The sequence below is a fragment of the Brachionichthys hirsutus genome, chromosome 2 (genome assembly GCF_040956055.1).
Source record: "Brachionichthys hirsutus isolate HB-005 chromosome 2, CSIRO-AGI_Bhir_v1, whole genome shotgun sequence".
Taxonomy (NCBI): Eukaryota; Metazoa; Chordata; class Actinopteri; order Lophiiformes; family Brachionichthyidae; genus Brachionichthys; species Brachionichthys hirsutus.
This window is the reverse complement of record NC_090898.1, coordinates 11,304,951-11,322,788: the sequence shown is the minus strand read 5'-3', so window position 1 is coordinate 11,322,788 and position 17,838 is coordinate 11,304,951. Positions and strand designations below refer to the sequence as shown.

General features: G+C 41.8%; 1 protein-coding gene across 1 annotated transcript in view; it reads right to left on the bottom strand.

Annotated features, from left to right (window-relative positions):
• Positions 1-17,504, bottom strand: part of nkain4 (sodium/potassium transporting ATPase interacting 4) — a 48,209-nt gene extending 30,705 nt beyond the window's left edge. The window contains exon 1 of the mRNA XM_068753204.1: positions 17,490-17,504. Coding sequence (XP_068609305.1) covers positions 17,490-17,504 — 15 coding nt within the window. The remainder of the gene's footprint in view (positions 1-17,489) is intronic.
• Positions 17,505-17,838: the final 334 nt, after the last annotated feature.

Sequence of the window (17,838 nt, the reverse complement as noted above, 5' to 3'; positions counted from 1 at the left end):
GACCATTTGAAATTTAGGTGCAGGTCTGAAATAAAGAGGCGGACCCTGGAATTTAATTTGAGTTTTTGTGAAATCTGGATTTTATTAATAAAAAAAAAAACTTCTTAAGTTTAATAATGTGTGGATCTCGATAAAAAAAAAAACAGAAGTATTTGGAGGTTTGTATCTACGAGGGTGTGCTATTTGGGGAGGATGCTTTGCTATATAGAGCACCGTTTTTACTTTGAATTAAGCATTATATGAATGCGACTTATATTTTCTGTCGCATATAAGTCAGTGAATCACAGTGACCCCTATGAAGATGGACCCCACCCATTACACAAGTGTGTTTTGCTGAGCGGTTGTTCACTTTGGCGGTGGAGCGCCAGCGCTTGTTTGAATTTCTGGCAATTATGTTTGCAGCTTGCCCACGCACACTTTTGCACAGGGGCTACTTTACTCCTGGTTGTTGAACAAACTAACAAAAACCACTCCTTTACAAGCTGTACTGTATTTCTCCCGAGGCGTTCCCAATGTTCTCCCTGTGTATGTTTTAAACATCAAGCATGTGGAACTGTAGGCACGGGCCCCCGAACACTTTAAGGCAGAGTCAGCCTTCTGTGGAGGGTGACAGAACAGTCAGATGCCCCCCCCCCCCCCCCCCCCCCCCCACAGGGCAGAGAACAATTCCTGCTGCTGATGCACTCGAGGCGACAGGACTGGAGCGCCCCACCCATATGCCATCATCCATTCCCACCTTCATCTCACTGCGATAAACACACACTTGCTTGTGCGCACTTGCACACCTGCGCCCCAACCAAACCTGTGCTCTGTCTGAGTTTAATCTCCTGCAATCTCCTTCATCCGAACCCAGACGGGTGCTTAAGACAAATATTTATAAGGATCTCACCTGAATCTATGCGCCGCTATTCTCTCCAACACACATGCTGCGCCACTTCTAATTTAAAGTCTACTTGCCTTGAATGTGTTTTTTCCTTTACATTGACAGAGAGGTGAAGATTATATAATTTCTTATTGTGATCACAGTTGTTGTTGTTGTTGGTTTCCTGTGTTACATGATTGCATCATACCAGGAGGTGCTTCTAATATCCTGCCACAGAATAATGTAGGTCAGTCTAACACCGCTTTTCATTTTGACTTCAACGCCGATGTCAGCCCAAGCTATAAATGATAAAGCGCATTGTAGTAAAATTTATTACAAGCTTTATTCAATAAAAGTATACTGGTGTATCTAATACATCAAAAATAATCTGTTGGCCCCTAGTTTATAAATGTCCTGCTCTCCCTTTCACATCATCTTACATGTGAAAGGGAGAGCAGGACATTTATAAACTTGCCATACTCCCCAAAATTATATTATATTCCAAACTTGTTCAGACAGAAAGTGAAACTCTTTAAAAGTCGCTGAGATCTGCAATTGGAAGTGCGCAGACTTGAGTTGTGAAGTCGCTTCAAAAACAGAAAAACAAGAAGAAGAAAAAAGAAAAGGGAAGAACCTGCAGGGAAATGATTGAACGCATGAATCAGGGTTTAGCATACGTTGCTGACTAACGATGTACAGCTGCTACATTGGCTCTTTTGGGTGAGTAAACCCTGTATGAACACACTTGCATGAGCAAAGCAGGACATACGCTTGTCCTGCTTTGCTGCTCTGAAAGAGAATGATAGTGTACTCCAAGAGAATGTATGTCACTGTACATAAATATATATATATATATACATAAAGCTGTGTGGGGGAGGATGTTCGATTGAAATGTAAATAGTATCCTGCTTTCATGGCTGGCTTGCAGCCCTTTAAAAATAAAGATAGAAGGTAAGTAATCTGTCACATCGTGGTGCTTTTTTTTAATTCTGAATAATGGTGAATTTTAAGTTGCCTTCCCAAACACTGAGAGGAGCTAATCAGAAACTTAACATTTTCTCTTTTAAATAATGTCATGTGTGTATGTGAGTATTGTTGTGTTTATTATTACAGAGCAGATCACATATATTTAGGGTTTATTAAGGCCTATTTTCTGTTCGCTTTGGTCATTCATAAATAGTACTTTGCAGTTGTATAGTGAGTGTGAAGTGTGCTGGCGGTTGAGGGGGGGTGGATTGACCAGTCAGCCAGACAGATGTGCCCTAGCCTGGACTGGGAGTCCGGGGCCTCAGACCGGCCTGCCACCCGGCGTTAGTGCTACAAATCCATGACCAAAGAGCTCAGGGCACCAAAACTCACAGTCTGCATAAGATGCGCTCAATTATTAATGCTGTGTGCGGGGCAATAAGAGGCGTTGCAGGGGCCAAGGGAGGAGACAAGGAAATGGGCACTGGAGAAAGACAGACAGAGAGGGAGAGTAGGAACGAATCAACAAGGGTCGACAAGATGAAGTGGAATAAATTCCAAGATGAGTTTTTAAATTGTTTCCCTTTGTGCTTCCGTGATGCCCGATGGTGTAGCGACCCGTAAAGATGAGCCTCACTTGGATATGTTTACACCATCCGAGGTCACGAATATGATGGTTTTGAATATTGATCCTCTCAACAGCTTCTCTAAGAAAATGCATGCTATATATATACACACACATATGATTATACAGCCGAGTGAAAGGGAAGATGCTTCAGAAGCTTTCTCCTCTGAACTGTCGTCAGATGCTTCACACATGCCCACAAACAGCTGACTATTCCCAAATGTCAGTACCAATATATCTTTGACTGACTCGATATGAGTTGCTGAATGACTGCTTGTTGAAAAGAGTGGACTGAACGTTCCTTAAATGAGTCTTATTGTGCTACTCGTATAATATGTTCCCCAGGTTGGCTGGTCTGAATCCACAGAATCCTCCTTTTAGGTGCAGCAGCCTACAGCATCCGTCATCTCAGCGCACACTAAATACATTTCAGGCAAGGTACTACAAGGCTGTACCCTGCCATTCGAGTCAGAGTACTGTAATTTATAAGTATTGATTCATGTCTCAGCAGCATTACGGCCTAATGTTCCTGAACATGACTATATAAAAGGCCTAACACAGTAAATAAAGCAGCAAAGAAAAGTCCGTGATTTATACAGACACACTAAGTCTAATGTAATACAATCAGAATACGAGAACACAAAATAATATGCTAGCGCTCAACGTCGCAGTCCTGTTTTCGTGAAACTGTTCGCAGTCCTCGGCAGCTGCGTCACATGAAGAAGAAATGAGACAAGCTGCTGCCCTAAAGCTTTGTGCATTATCATCACTGCTTCAAGATAGTTTAAAGACACGCGTTCAAGGTCTCTGGAGTCGAGTCTGAATTTGGAATTATAACTCCCCCCCCCCAGAAAAATGATTCACTCAACCCTCATATCTACTAATACTTTGATTTATTAACACCCGATGGAGAGATCTCTAATGCATGCCGCTGTGCGTCTAGCTTTTTGGGGATCATACATTAAAGTCATTTTCTCCTGTGCCCTTAACTTTCAAGTGTTATCATTGCGTTTGAGTCACAGAGCTCCAATCTTTCAACAACAACAACAACAAAAAAACTTTATCTTTCTTTGAAAAATCTGGACCAGATTTCTCTAAATATCTATAAAAATATTTTGCAAAAGCTTCCTGCTCCTCTGCTCAGCTAGATATGAAAACGATTGCCTGTTGCTATATGGACATGTTTATTCAATATCATAATGCTTTTATAAAAGCCAAAACATTATGCCATTAATCTCAGTGCTGTTTTTTTGATGATTAATGGTTTTTCGTTCCGGAAGCCGCACAAAGACATTATCAGAATCCGATATGTATGACTCCGATGCAATGAGAGGAACAAACTAGTACCGGTAGTATTGCGTCTAGTTTAACAGTGCACTGATGAATTACAGTAAAATCAGTCCCGTAAGTCAAAAAATGAGCTGCTCTCCTCCTGAGCGTGGACCAGAGCATCACATAAACATTTATAGTGATGTCACAAATGTGAGACATTTTTCATTGACTTAGTTCGACGTTATTTCACCTTCTTCAGCTCAGTGAATGTAAACTAGAGTGACCCTTAGTTTCCTGCGCTTGGCTGTTTGACTGCTTCGCTCAGTGTTAAGTGCCTTAACGCAAACAGCAGAGCGTCCTGCGTTCATGCTGGAGAAGAGGACGCCGTTTTATTTATCATTCTTAAAGATTTGAGTTTGTCATTTCTTCTGGGTGGAAAAGTGTTTATATACCAACAACAGTTTAATCTGGGCAAACAGCGCGAGTCATCTGGGTCTCATTAGCTCAGACGGGATGCTCTTCTCTTTCCCATTTCTGCTTTGTGTTGTATGCTGTTAGATTGGCATGCTCTAAAAAACAAAACAAAGAAATATCACCTGCTCTTGCTTAAGGAAGGCTTGGGAAGTGTTACGTAAGCGCTTTTCATGCTCTGATTTGGGTGGAGCGTCGAACCAGAGAATCTCTCGCTACAGGTGCATTCCTTCAGGCTTGGAATTCTTCCTGGCCAAATTATAAGAATTTCCTGACTGAATACATGCAGTACCAAAAAACTAGAAGAAAGTATAAGCATGTGCTGCTCGTAAATCTCAACTGCAGATAACAAAGGGTCTAATGGATTAGCACGTCAGGCTAATTCAATGTTGCTGTCATGTGCTGCAGACGCGATTGCAGGAGGAGGAAAAGAAAGAAAAGATTTACATAAATACGTTTCGTATATTTGTGTGTCTGTGTGAAGGATGTAGGGCGCCGCACAGTAACGACAGCCTGAACATTTACTTCGTCAGGTTGGCGCGCTAAAGTGAAAAGGACGGTCATAGAAGAATCAATATGAAGTTGAAAAAGCATATAAATGTAAAATGAGAAACGCACGAGTTCTACTCTTTTATCTAGCAGAAACATATTGATTTGCCTTCATGCCCCCATTCAGATGCTGAAGCAATATACAGTGATCAGCTCAGAATAAAACCTGTCACATAGCTTGTCTGTCAGCGTTAAACAGCATCTGAATGAATATAAGGCGCATCACTTCCTTGTGATTTTCTCTTCCTATTCGAGAGTGTGTCCAGATGAGTGGATTTCACCTTTGACCACAGTTGCTTTCTGCCATTGATGGAAGATCAGCACTTGCTCTCCGACGCCTCGGGCACTGCGGGGCATCCTTTCTGACTGGAGTGTGAATTTATTCATTAACGGGCGCTTTGTTCCCCGGCTCTGCCTCACAGGCCCCCTTTTTTTTTTTTTACCTGTTTCACCTCTTGAGGTTTGGAATCAAACAAGCGCTGTCCTGCCCTCCATGAATGAGTGAGGCTGTAGGGACGTTTCAAGCTGAAGGAAGAATGAAGGGTGGAGTTGAGGGCTCCTGGGAACTCTGAAAAGCAGGTCCTGTATTGATTAGTTTAGTAAGAGAATCCTCCGGCTTTTAGTGGTGCTGCTTAATAAGAGTGGCTTGTGGAGAGAGAGAGATCACAGCAGCCGGGCTCGACTGCTGAGGCCGTGTTGACGGAGCATTCAAAATGAAAATAAGATGGCGCCGAAGCATTTAGATTATGGTTTGTTTGTTTTTTTTATCTCTGACGTCACAGTACACTGTTTGAGGTCAGATGTCAGATGAGCAAAATATAAAATTGATGTCACCAAAGCAAATATTAAGCAAGCTATCACAGGTGCTTGTTTCCCTTAACGAAACCCAAGCAGTCGAGACTAGACTCGTGTGCTAAACTCACAGCGGAGTCACACACAAATCAGTCTCCAGATCTTGCAGCGTTTTTGTGCGCTTGTTGCAGCAGGATGTTGTGTGTGTGTGTGTGTGTGTGTGTGTGTGTGTGTTTTGTTTGCAGCGTCTCTTTGGCTCCACGCATCCTGTTTGTCTATCTTATGGTGTCATGTCAAGCGTTTCACAGAAACACCAAGCTATTTTAGGAGGCAGCAGTTTGTGCTAAGTGAGGAACTGAAATGACACAACTGCAGTTGAGACTTCACCACATCTGAAAATGTTAAAATACCTTTATTTAGTACTTTGCTTCCCTGACACCCTGCAGATTTCACCTCGCTACCATCAGATAATGGGTAGCTACACAAGCACACAGCATGTCAAAGCCTGAAGATTCACACAACCATTACTGGCAATTCCTCTTTTTATTGAAAAAAGCTAATTTTATTCAGGAAGGATGTTATCTCCAATCTTACTCCATTAATTATTGTACAATAAAGATATTTTTGGCACCATAGTGACACTTTAATACACGGATTATTAAGTTTGAAGACTGTGAAACGTGTGATTCTTTGTGTGTCTGCGTGTGTGTGTGTGTGTGTGTGTAACACCGAGAGAACAATTGAGACTATTTTGGTCTGTTTTTTGATGATTTAATTTTATTATTTATGTATTCACCTCCACATAAAAGTGATATGAGGCCCCATGTGGTCTCTGTCTTTTTCTCACTCACACTTTTCTCCTTCACACACACACCAATCCATGTTTATTTAGCCACTTGCTATCTTAGTACCCATCACTACTTTCAGTACATTCTTACCACAGCTGAGGAGGCGAAGGTTTCAACGCACTTTGTTGTCTGTTTGTTTGTGTATTTGTTCGTTTGGAGAGTTTTTTATTCCAAAAGGATTTCATTGAAATTGGCCTTTGAGATGATGAAGAGGTTATTAAGTTTTTTTTTTATAGATCAGAATAGGAACTTAAACATTCTGCATTTCTGCTAGTTCGTAAAGAAATATGGTGGAAATGATGGAATTTGTTGCTCCATATTTTAGTAACTTTTTACATTTGAATTCTGAAATGCTAAATGATATGATATCCACAGGTTTTACAACCAAAAAGTGTTGTAGATATACATGCAGAAGACAAAGCGTTCCACCTGCCGCCCTCTGTCAGAATTGAGCCGATGCATAGAGTTCCCATGCAATGACAAATTAGTGGCCACGCAAACATGCACTTTGTTGTTCTTATACGTGCGGGCACTTGCTTAATCAACGCACCTGCTGTGTTTGTCCCCTTCATTCACCCATCTGATCGATAGCAAGCTGCGTCTGTCGGCGTGTTTGCTGTCACGTAGTCTCCGTCTAATTAACCGATCCCTGCTCTAACCCAATGAGCAGAACTCCTGCGCTGCATTAACCTAACCGACACCGTCACATCTCGCTGTCGGCAAACGTGCAAAGACAGCAGGTCAAACACCCGGGTAGATCACTGCTGATGCCACATACTGTGTGCCAATGCCTATTAAATATGAATCTCATGTGATTTGCGTTGCCATTTTTTATGTTTTCCTTATCAGAACCAAGATTATTTATCATGTATTAAGTGACTATGGTAACACTATCAAACTGCTACACACAGGTAGACACTATTTTGGCAAAACACTAATCATTTTCAACCAAACAAATATCATATAGCATTATAATAACTTGGTCAAATGTGATATACTTGTTTCAGTGGAGCAGTAAGCATTTCTCTGTGATTATTTTAGTTATCTTTCCTACTATGTCAGAGGCTCTGAGTAGTTATAGATGAGCAGGAAAAGTAACTGAGCGGTAGCTGTGCCCGAGTGGAGGTGTAAAGTAAGCGGCCTTGGAGGAGAAGCGAATAGAAAGGCAGCATGACTCACTCTGAGTGGAGCCTGCAAACGCCATTGAGAGGCAACCCACAGAGTTCTCCCTCTGTCCTGTCTCCTCTCCATCTGATCTGTGTAGGACAGTTTGAGGGGGGGAAGCAGCATGACGGCGGACATGCAGGCAGGCTAACATTTCTGAATTCACCAGGGGTAATGGTTTTTCCATAAGCTGCTATTGTTGAGCCTGACCTGGCTTTTAAGTCTGAATTAAATCAATGGCTTCTTCGTCTGAGCCTGGGAGGAGCAGGGCACCCTCTCGCTGTCTGCACTGCCACGATAACGCTGCTCAATGGGCACTAACCACCTTTCAAATGGAAATGGAATATCCAGTAAAAAATGAGACACGAGCCAGCTGGGTTGGTGGCTTGCTACCGGGAGCCTGAATGGCTGACGGTCGCATGACGGTTGCAGGTTGTACCCCACATTTGCCTTATTGTGCTTGATCTTAGCATTTGTAGAGAAAACACGGTCCAGATTGTGCGTAATTCGGGGTTTGCGAACACTTTCTCACTTAGGCATTTAAAATTGGATGCAAGCTTACGAGTGCAGAGAGTGACTCACCCAAAACCACATGGGATTGTGCTATAGAAGGTATGGAAGCTAAAAGCATAGATATAGAATCAGTTACCGCAGTGGCCTCCGGGGCATTTTTCTGCTTATTAATATATATATATATATATTATGCCTTTTATCTACAAGGTATAACACAATTTTATAGCTGTAACACCTGAATTCCCCCTTTGGCCATCAGCAAAGGTGCATGGCATACAATCTCCTTTGTCTGTAATGGTCTTTCTATTTCCTTTCACAGCTATAAAACATAGAGACAGCAGACTGACTATACGAGGCGCCAGTTGTCGGCCAGATGGCTGGACATTAGGATATTTCCATCCGTCACGTCATCGTGACTTTTTAGATCATGGGCTTTTAAACTAATGCTGTAAGTTTTAATTTAAAGAAGGTGTTTAGCCATGGGCCGTCTTTGTTGCATGACAACATTCTTCATTTTTATAACCTGCTTGAGTATACAGTCGTCATTACCCTTGTCAGAATAGCCCCCACTCGATAATCCCCCCTTTTACAACAAGAGCTTAATTCCCTCTTGTTCTCTAGTACAAAATGGCATCACAGTTAGTAGGGGTACAAAAAGATTTTAAAAAAATTATATTAAATTCTGACATTTTACCAATCAAGATCCTAAATTCAGTGTAACAAGTTGAGCTAATGCGATCAGTAGCTTGATCCGCAACCCTCCTCTGTCGTTTTCACTTTGGCGCCTCGGAGAGATATTGATTTTTAACTTGAGGCTCCTTCATTCTGATGTTCATTGAACAAGAGGAGCCGATGAACACCTAAGGAGTGGGCTTCTTACTACAAGTCTAGCACTGACATTTATTTTTGTTTTTCTTTTTTTTAAAGAAAAAATACACTACAATACAATATTTTCAGCTTTTTATAAGCTTGGCCCTGTTGGCTGTGAATCTTCTCCTACGTTTAAAATAGAATATTTAATAGTGCTGCATTTGTTGAATGAAGGTTTCTTACTCCATTCCTCCTTTCTTTTTCCACATTCCCGACATGTAGCCGCTCACACCTGCGGCCCTGAATGCTTCTCTTGACCTGTCCACCCTCAAACAGAATCATATAAACACATTCAATTTTATTAAATCCTTTTTTTTATCTTGACAAAATGGTATCATAAAATAGTCGGCATCAAATTTGCGTACATTCAACTATACTATTTGAAATAGAGCCCACTTTTACACAATAAATGTTGCTGCACAGAGGTACATCTGCAATACCCTGCTCAGCCTGCTGCCACCATGAACCAGGGTGGATGGATGGATGGATGGATGGATGATTTAGAAACTGATGTATGATGGCTCGGACCTTCATTATGTTCCTATGGTGAATGGTTCATTTCACACAAGGAAAAACGACTAACACAAGCATCCATTATGCATGAGGAGGCAGACAAAGATGAAGTCTTTAATAGAAACGTTTGTAAAATGTACCTGCACGTCCACAGACCTGAGAGTGTTAACTGAGGCCAATACTGTTGTGTACGACTTAACACTACTCGCAATAAAAATCTCTGGAATGTTTTTTTTTATCGGCCTGAATGAACAATCATACATTTGCAATGATGAATCTCTGTCAACCCGCCTTGAATTGCTGTGTCTTGTTGGAAACGCTGGAAAATGAATCAATAACAACAAATCCGACATTGAATTTCCAGTTATTACCTGTTATTATGTTTTCACTCATGTCCGTTATCTTGTTGGTTTGTCAGCACACACTTTCTTTAACATTGTTAGGTGGAGGTTTTTCTTCTTCAGATTTTCTTGATGATAAAAGTTAGAGTCTGATGAGGCTGTGCAATTTGTGAAAAATCCTAGAAAACAATTCAAATGTGTGGTTATTACAAATTTAATTATGGCTACAAGACTATAAGCTCAATTTTGGATACAGCTTGATTGCACTGATTGGCAGTGTTAGGTTAGGTTGTTCCCAATGCACTGGCAATCCTTTTAGACCAATCAGAGGCTGTGTTCGTTATTTGTCAGCCAGGGGGGGGGGGGGGTGGTACATAGACACGTTATACAGTAATAGTTCTGCCTTTGGCTTCCCTTATTATCATGCTTGCCAACACACACACACACACACACACACACAAAACTGGGGGGGGGGGGCGTGGATTCATACTGTAAATCGCTGACATTGAAAGCAAAGGCTGTGATCAGATTGCGTCTTGGCTGAGTCCTCTAAAACCCCCGGGGAAAAGTTTGAAATAATTACACATAGATTCTGTCTGCCCGTAAGATTGAAGTGGAGGGAAGTGTGTGAAAGTGTGTGTGCATGTGTAAAATGAGACAGCTGAGTTTTGTCTGTGTTGTTATATGGGTGTGTCTGCTGTCTGCCTGGACACACAGTCTCTGTGTCTGTGCGAGAGTCAGACCGTGAAGCTAATGAAAAGATCCACTGGGCAGGTGCAGCGGTAAATGGTTGCACGGAAGTGTCGACATATACCTGCTCCAGTCGGCTCCCTGGAGTTGTCCTCTGGGAAATAAAGGCAGCAGCACAAGCAGAGATAGGCTGCCACTCGACAGAGTTATATAAGTGCTTGCCATGCACGTGTATGTTTTCATTTGTTTAGAATGAAGGGTTGTGTGCAAAATGCACAGATGTAGAGATACATATTGCATTGTTATTTGTATTCCAGCACCTGTCGACAGACAGTCATTGTTCGCATGTACAGTCGATGCACACTGTGTTCAGACTTGTGTCTGTAGGCTGTGTGTGATTGCATTGTGTTTGATCGGGGCCTCCTAGGACTCCGTACGGTGTCAGGGTGATAAATGTGCACTGGGTGCAACACTCAGCAGCGCGCGCCGTCTGTGGTCCATGGCGAGGTGGCTATCTTCCTGTGAACCCTTGCATTGTACTGTACATTGTCTGATATACTAATATAGCTATGACTTCATGCTTTGTGTTCAGACCACGGGAGCCAGACTCACGCCCTTTGAGAAGGCAGGTTGAATTCAGCTCAGTTTCAGTTTTGCTGGGAATTCAAAAGGTTCATTTTTGTTTCCAACTTCGCAACCGTTTATCGAGGAAGGGAGGATTTGCTGGTGCACAGTTGGCTTAGAGAGAAGATGAGGAAACTAATACCTCCCCTCTTTTCCTTCTGCTCTTTGATCCTCACCTCCTGCCTCATATCGCTTTGATTGCCATGTTTATGACAGCTGCTCTCCCTTTCCTAATATCTCCTCTTGCTTCTCCCCTCCCATTGTACGGCGTGGCATGTCAGCAGTTCATCGTCTGTTTGGAGGTCTTCTGACACATATGCGCACATTCAGATGAATACACACCATTATACTGAAGGGGGTAAAGTGAGTGCACCAACATCCGCGATGAATAATTGAGTTATCTGGCTCCATGCAGAAATAGCAATATCCCCACACAAGTGTGAAAACATTGCTTGGAACTGCCGCTACCTTGTGGGTCTACCAGTGTGTGTGACTTTGGTGTTTCTGTTTTATTTGAACATTTACCTCTGAAATAACCACTGAGCTAATGGATCTAATTTACTGAAAACCTAGCAAGTCTTAATTTGTATTTATTTTGGAGGGAGATTTAATTAGTAGATTTCTATTTGTTCGTTTATTGAGGAAATTTGTAAAAAACAAAATTTAATTCATGCTAGGTCTATAACTAGCATGAATGTGATTGTGTTAGGTTGTGCTAGGTTGTTTGTGTTTGTGTTTGTGTTTGTGTATACAGTATTTTTATTTATTTATTTCAGTTGTGCTGGTGATTAACAATGTAACCGCACATGCATACCGGTGGAATAAAATGGACTCAATGTCAGACATTTCATCATAGATAGCAATTGATGGCCCATAAGAGTAACAGATAACATGGTGAAGTTAAAGTAGATCAGTGTGGAGTTTTTGCACATTCTGTGCTTGCAGTGTATTTTAAAATATATCGACTAAATCTTATATAAATTTAAGTTTAATTTAAATATAATTAACTATTGACAAGTGCATAGTGACATTAACTTTATGTTGTGCGTGGAGCATACATGATGGGGGTTTCACAACCGTCGACCACTATCTGCCTCTCTTTTTTCATTTTTAGCAATTTTCAAACAGAATTTTCTTGATGTAATTATATGAAAATATACAACAATATTAATCCACTTTACTTAGTAGTACTTATATGGTACAAAGTGCTTTAGAGTGGAAAACGAACAATCCTCCAATACAAGAAATACACAGGAACTATATATTTGGGTCATTTTGTGTAATGTGTTATTTTACAGTTTATTTCAATAAATGTGCAATGCTTCTTCACTATTAAATCATTTATAATCAACTCTCAACGCTATATGAAGGCTTTTAGACCCTGTTTTCCTTCACTGCTGGCTCATCAGGAGACTAAAATGCCTCCTCAAATATTTCTAACTAGTGTAATAAAGACTAAGTATTCTCTCTGTCTCAGTGCAGACTGACCCGATGCAAATGAGCTGTGAGGCCCAGCATATACTCTCCATGTGATAGACTCCTTTGAGCCCTCTGAGGCAAGCGTGACACAACAAAGCTGAGGGAGCAAACTGACAAATAAGCCTGACAGGCAAACCTTCAGAGCAGCTCCTCGGTTTGACAGCTCCTCTGGCAGAGGAGCGTGAGCCAACGCCCTTTACAGCAGCGCTATTTGTTGATGCTAAAGCAAAAATGCACACATCAAGGAATAGTGAAACCATTTTCACACACCCGAAGTGAAGCTGACAGATATTACTCTGCAATATTTTAAACTTCCAGCTGGATTACTGCAATTCATTACTGTCCAGTTGCCCCAACAGCTCTATTAAACATCTTCAGTTGATCCAGAATGCAGCAGCTTGTGTTCCAAACAGGATCCAAACACATTTCCCCTGTTCTGGCATCTCTGCATTGGCTTCTTGTTAGAGCACAAATTGAATATATAATCCTTCTGTTCACTTTTAAAGCCCTGAACAGCCAGGCCCCACCTTACTTTACAGAGCTCATTATGCCATACTGCCTCACTAGAGCCCTGCGGTCCCAAAATGCCGGTCTGATGTTGTTTCCAAACCTGGTAAAGGGAAAGTTTTTCCTTGCCCCCGTCACCAAAGTGCTTACTCTTGTGGGTCAAGTTGTGTTCTGTCTTTCCCTGCAAGTCTTTCCCTGCTACACCTGTAAAGTGCCTTGAGATAACTTTCTGTTATGATCTGGAGCTATAGAAATGAAAATGAATTGAATTGAATATTAATACAAAGCCAGGATAGTGGCATCCACAGCCAAAGGTAGCCTGGTAGTCCTCTTTGAAGTGCAGCAACATGGGCTTGGGGGGGTTGATGCAACCAGCTTTTAGGTCTAATAGCTCAGAGCTGTGTTATGGGGAGACGGCAGCAGATTAAACAGCAATCCTACTAATCCAGCCCACACCCCTCCCCCCTCATGCACACGGGCACATCCGTGATGGCGAGGAGGTGCTGCTGCATCCTCTCCTAGGTGATGATGTTAAAGAGGATCTGGTCTGTATGTTTGACAGCCTGTTGCATTAAGAGGTCACATACCTGGAAAGAGGACATGTATGAGACGGAAGCCGGTGCATGGGGTTAAATCTGGTCAGGCAGTTTTAGGATTGACAGCTTCAGAAGGAGCCGGGGCGGATGTGGCTGCAGTGGGCGGGATGTTTGTATGATCTTGACGATAACATTTGAGATTGTGGTACAAGGGTGACGGCAGAAAAAGTTGGTTCCTGTCACCATCCTGCTGTTGTGCAGAATTTGTGACTTGGCTTAGGCAACAGTGTGCAGCCTGCGGTCTTTGCTCCCTTCGTGTTTTTGACAATGTTAAGAGTCTTTAACGTGGAGATGATCATTCATCTGTTCTGTGCAGGCAAGCGAGGCAGAGCTGGGATTATTAAAACATATCGGGAGAAGTCTCCCTGGATCCTGTTTGGATGTTTCACTATATTGCAGCTGAGACACCGAGATGTTGGCGCTTCTCATGCTTTTCTGTGTCTGTCTCACAAATTTTTTTTGTTCTGGTGTTTCCTCTGCCGCTCCTTGCTCTTTTTCTTTCTATTTTTCTGAAGTTCTCTCCCTAACTTCTTTCTCTCTACTCTGCCTAACTCTCTCTTTCTCAGCTTCTCCTCTTTTTGGTGCTAGCTGGGAGACTGGGAGGGTTCCTCCAAATTGGCACACAGATGAATAATGCATCTGAAGCAAATGCAGAGAGCTTGGGTTGGATATATCTGTCTGTCAGTCTCTTTCTCTGTATTACAGTTATGTAGGGCTAGGCTGATACTTCAGAGGGGAGGAAAAAAAAGGGCTGGCGCTCTTTTCCCAGCTTGCTTTACTTCTCCCTCCATCATTAACCCTCATTTTCAGTAAATGCGTGCATCTGTGTCCACGGAGCGCTGTGGGTGTTCTGTCGCTGCAGCGCTGATGACCGATGAATGCTTTTAAAGATCCTCTGATTTTGCAAGTTTTTAGTCAAGTTGTTTTTTTAAAGGCACACATGCATAATGCATGCGAGGGATTTTGATGTCATGCCATTCCCCCCCCTGCGAATGAATGTGTGCGTGCTTTCCTTGCTATTCCCAAAATGCAGTGTTAAAAAGCAAACTGCACTCGGGAGCATAAACACACAGTAGCGCCATCATTAAAGTAATGAGCAGGAAGCTAGCACTGAATTCTACCATAAACAGAGAGAGAGAGAGCGAGAGAGAGAGGGAGAGATTCCCAATCCCATAAGGATAAATCTTAAATCCTGAATGTTGCTTCTGACTCATTCTGGTTAATTAAGTCGAGTCAAGTGAGAAGAAAATGGGGTCTTGCCTTGCCCGAGTCTGTCGGATCAGCACTATACTGTATTTGCGGCTTATGAAGTCTCTCACTGGAACTGTCCTGTGCGTCCTCAGAAAGCAAGAGCGAGAACAAACTGTGTCTCTCGTCCAACCGGTTTTATTTGCTTGACCCTCACAGCCTCCTTAAACGTGGCAAAACTCTCACTCACTTCCCCCTCCGGATTATTTTTCACATACACACAAAGATTTTCAGCATTAGGTTTCATTGCATGTACACCAACACAGATTTGTTTGATTACACCTTATAATTTAGCCCCCATTTTGGATAGATGTTAGTTGTGCTTTGCACATCCTGCACCCAGCAGGTAAAACCCACTGCTGCAAATCTCAGAGACACAAAGAAAATCTGTCGAGCAGCCTTTGGGATTTTCTTTGTTGCTTCTTGGCGGAAAGATTTCACCGAGCAGCAAGATGAGGCAAACGATTGAAATGTCAAAACTCCTGTGTAACTCTAAAAATAATACAATGCAAGGGTTGCTGTTTGAGGGGATCAGAGGCAAAGGACTGGGTGCGGAGCAGATAAAACACACAGCGCTTCATACCCAACAGCAACAGGAACGGAGCTGCATGCCAGCTGTCCTCTATTGAGAATAGACCAGAGTGGATTTTGTAAATGTTTATGTATTTAACATTTTAAGATTATTTAAAATGTTTCTCTCCTTCTTCGTGCCAGGTACTGGCAGCTATCTCTGTATCTGCAAAGGTAGCACCGAAATCCCATTGGATAATAAGGCCATGTGTATATATAGAAGTATATAATAGTAAAACTTTAAAGATGAGTGTGGCCTCATCTAGAAAATGTAGAATTTGCAACACTTTTCATTCATTTATATTGAATAAACTTTTCATTCACTATAAATGAACAAATAGAATAAATATAGTTTCTAGTTATATACAATAAAACTCAATCCTTTAAAATAGACTAGCTTATTCTTTTTTTTAAAGAAGGAACTGATCGACATCAGAAAATATTGAAAATCTATAAACTTATCCTGGAAACAATGAAAACATGATATAGCACAGTGTGAGTCGTGGTCTGCACTGTGGGGTTGATGTTTGTCTGATGTGTGAATCTGGATCAGCCCCACCCTCGGTAGGAAAAGCAGGGCAGAGCCGAGTCACTGATCAGGACAGGGAAGCACATCAAAGACAAATCCACAGATAATTAGCATAAATGAAGTATTTTGTGCCTTCTAGACTTGGGCCAACTCTCCAAATGAATGGCAGGTAGCAAAAAAAACTACACTCACCAATCAATCAATCAATCAATCAAAGCTCCTGTTATATAGCTGATAGCTTCTGCTTTGTTCATATTCTTATTTATTAACTCCAAATCACGTTATCTTCTGTAAATAAAATGCGAGTTGACAAATGGCTCAAGATGTTCGTGTTCACTGGACATGTTATTTGTGACGGGTCACTTTGGGATAGAACCTAAACTGCAAACAGAATTTTGCTATTACAGGTACTAGGTCTTAGTCCTCAGCTGGGGGGGGGGGGGGTATGTGAGGCTTAGAGGGGCATTACTGCTGATAGCAAAAAATGTCACCCCTGCCTCCCTCCTTCCTATTTCCTTCTCCCTCTCCCCCATCACTCCATGTTGTTATGCACACTGCAGCGACGTCCCGCGGGGCCTGAGATTGCCATGGACATGATTCGATTTTTCATCTCCTCTCGGATGTAATGCGCTGTAGTCTAGGCTTCTGATGAACTTGCCTCGTAATGTTTTGAAGACAAGTCCATCCTCCTTGCTCCTCTCCTTCATTCTATTGTCTGTCCATTGTAGATTATATCTGCCTGATCTTCAGATAAAGTGATTGATTGGTTCGGAGGCAAGGCACAAAGTATCATGTGCTCAGTTCATTCATTCATTTTATGAGATTGGCTCCAATGCATCCGCCATCATGTCTTGGGGGGCTTTACTCTATTGTGGCCCTTGACAATAATCACTTAGCAGGATTTGTCCTAATGTGATGACAGAGAATGAAAGCTGCACTCAGGGACATGACGGGAATCAGCCTCGGGAATCTCCAGCTACAATTAAGAAAATTGCAGGGATGCTGGCTTTCTTTTATCCGTATATTTTAAGGGACAAATAATGGAAAATGTAACATGTACAGCGATGCAACACACCTGCAACCTAATATACATTGATTTAATGTCATTCATAAGTAATATTTTGTTTTAAATTTGTAAGCAGACCTATGGATTTTTTTAATGATGGATAATAAGGATCCTTATCCTTTGTGCACTTGTTTTATTTCAAGACTCTTCAGTTTCTCTAACTGAGAGTTGTTCTAAACCTGGGGGTGGGTAAATGTGAACAATTCTAGTAACTGTTGGTATTACAGGTCGTCTTTAAAGTTGACATGCACTAATGGCAAGTCATCCATCCATCCATGTTCTTGTAGATTATCTATTCGTCTCATCTACAGTCAAACAAGTCAGTCAAACCTAATTCAATTCTAACAAGTATATTTTGACTCCTTCAATCCTCTGGTGTGACCTCATCCTTTACCTCCACGTGCGTCATCGTGATAACAACTGAACAAATGATATCGGATCATTCTCGTTCAGGCGGCTTCAGAGTAATTGTGCTTTGCAGATTGATATAAGAAAGCCTGCCAGTATGAAAACAGCTGGTGCACAGATTTCTTTAATTTTAAATGACTGTCGGGAATCACATAAGAAACGCTGAGGTTTAACCCTTAATGCACTTTATATACGCTCAGCCTCCCGAAAGCAGCCTGGCTTTTGCTTCATACAGCATTTGGCTCTGTTCATTCCTATTCAGACATTCTGCTGCTTCAGCAAAAGTGGAAACCAAACAAAACATCTCATGTTTACTGAAGGCATTAGAAATGTAT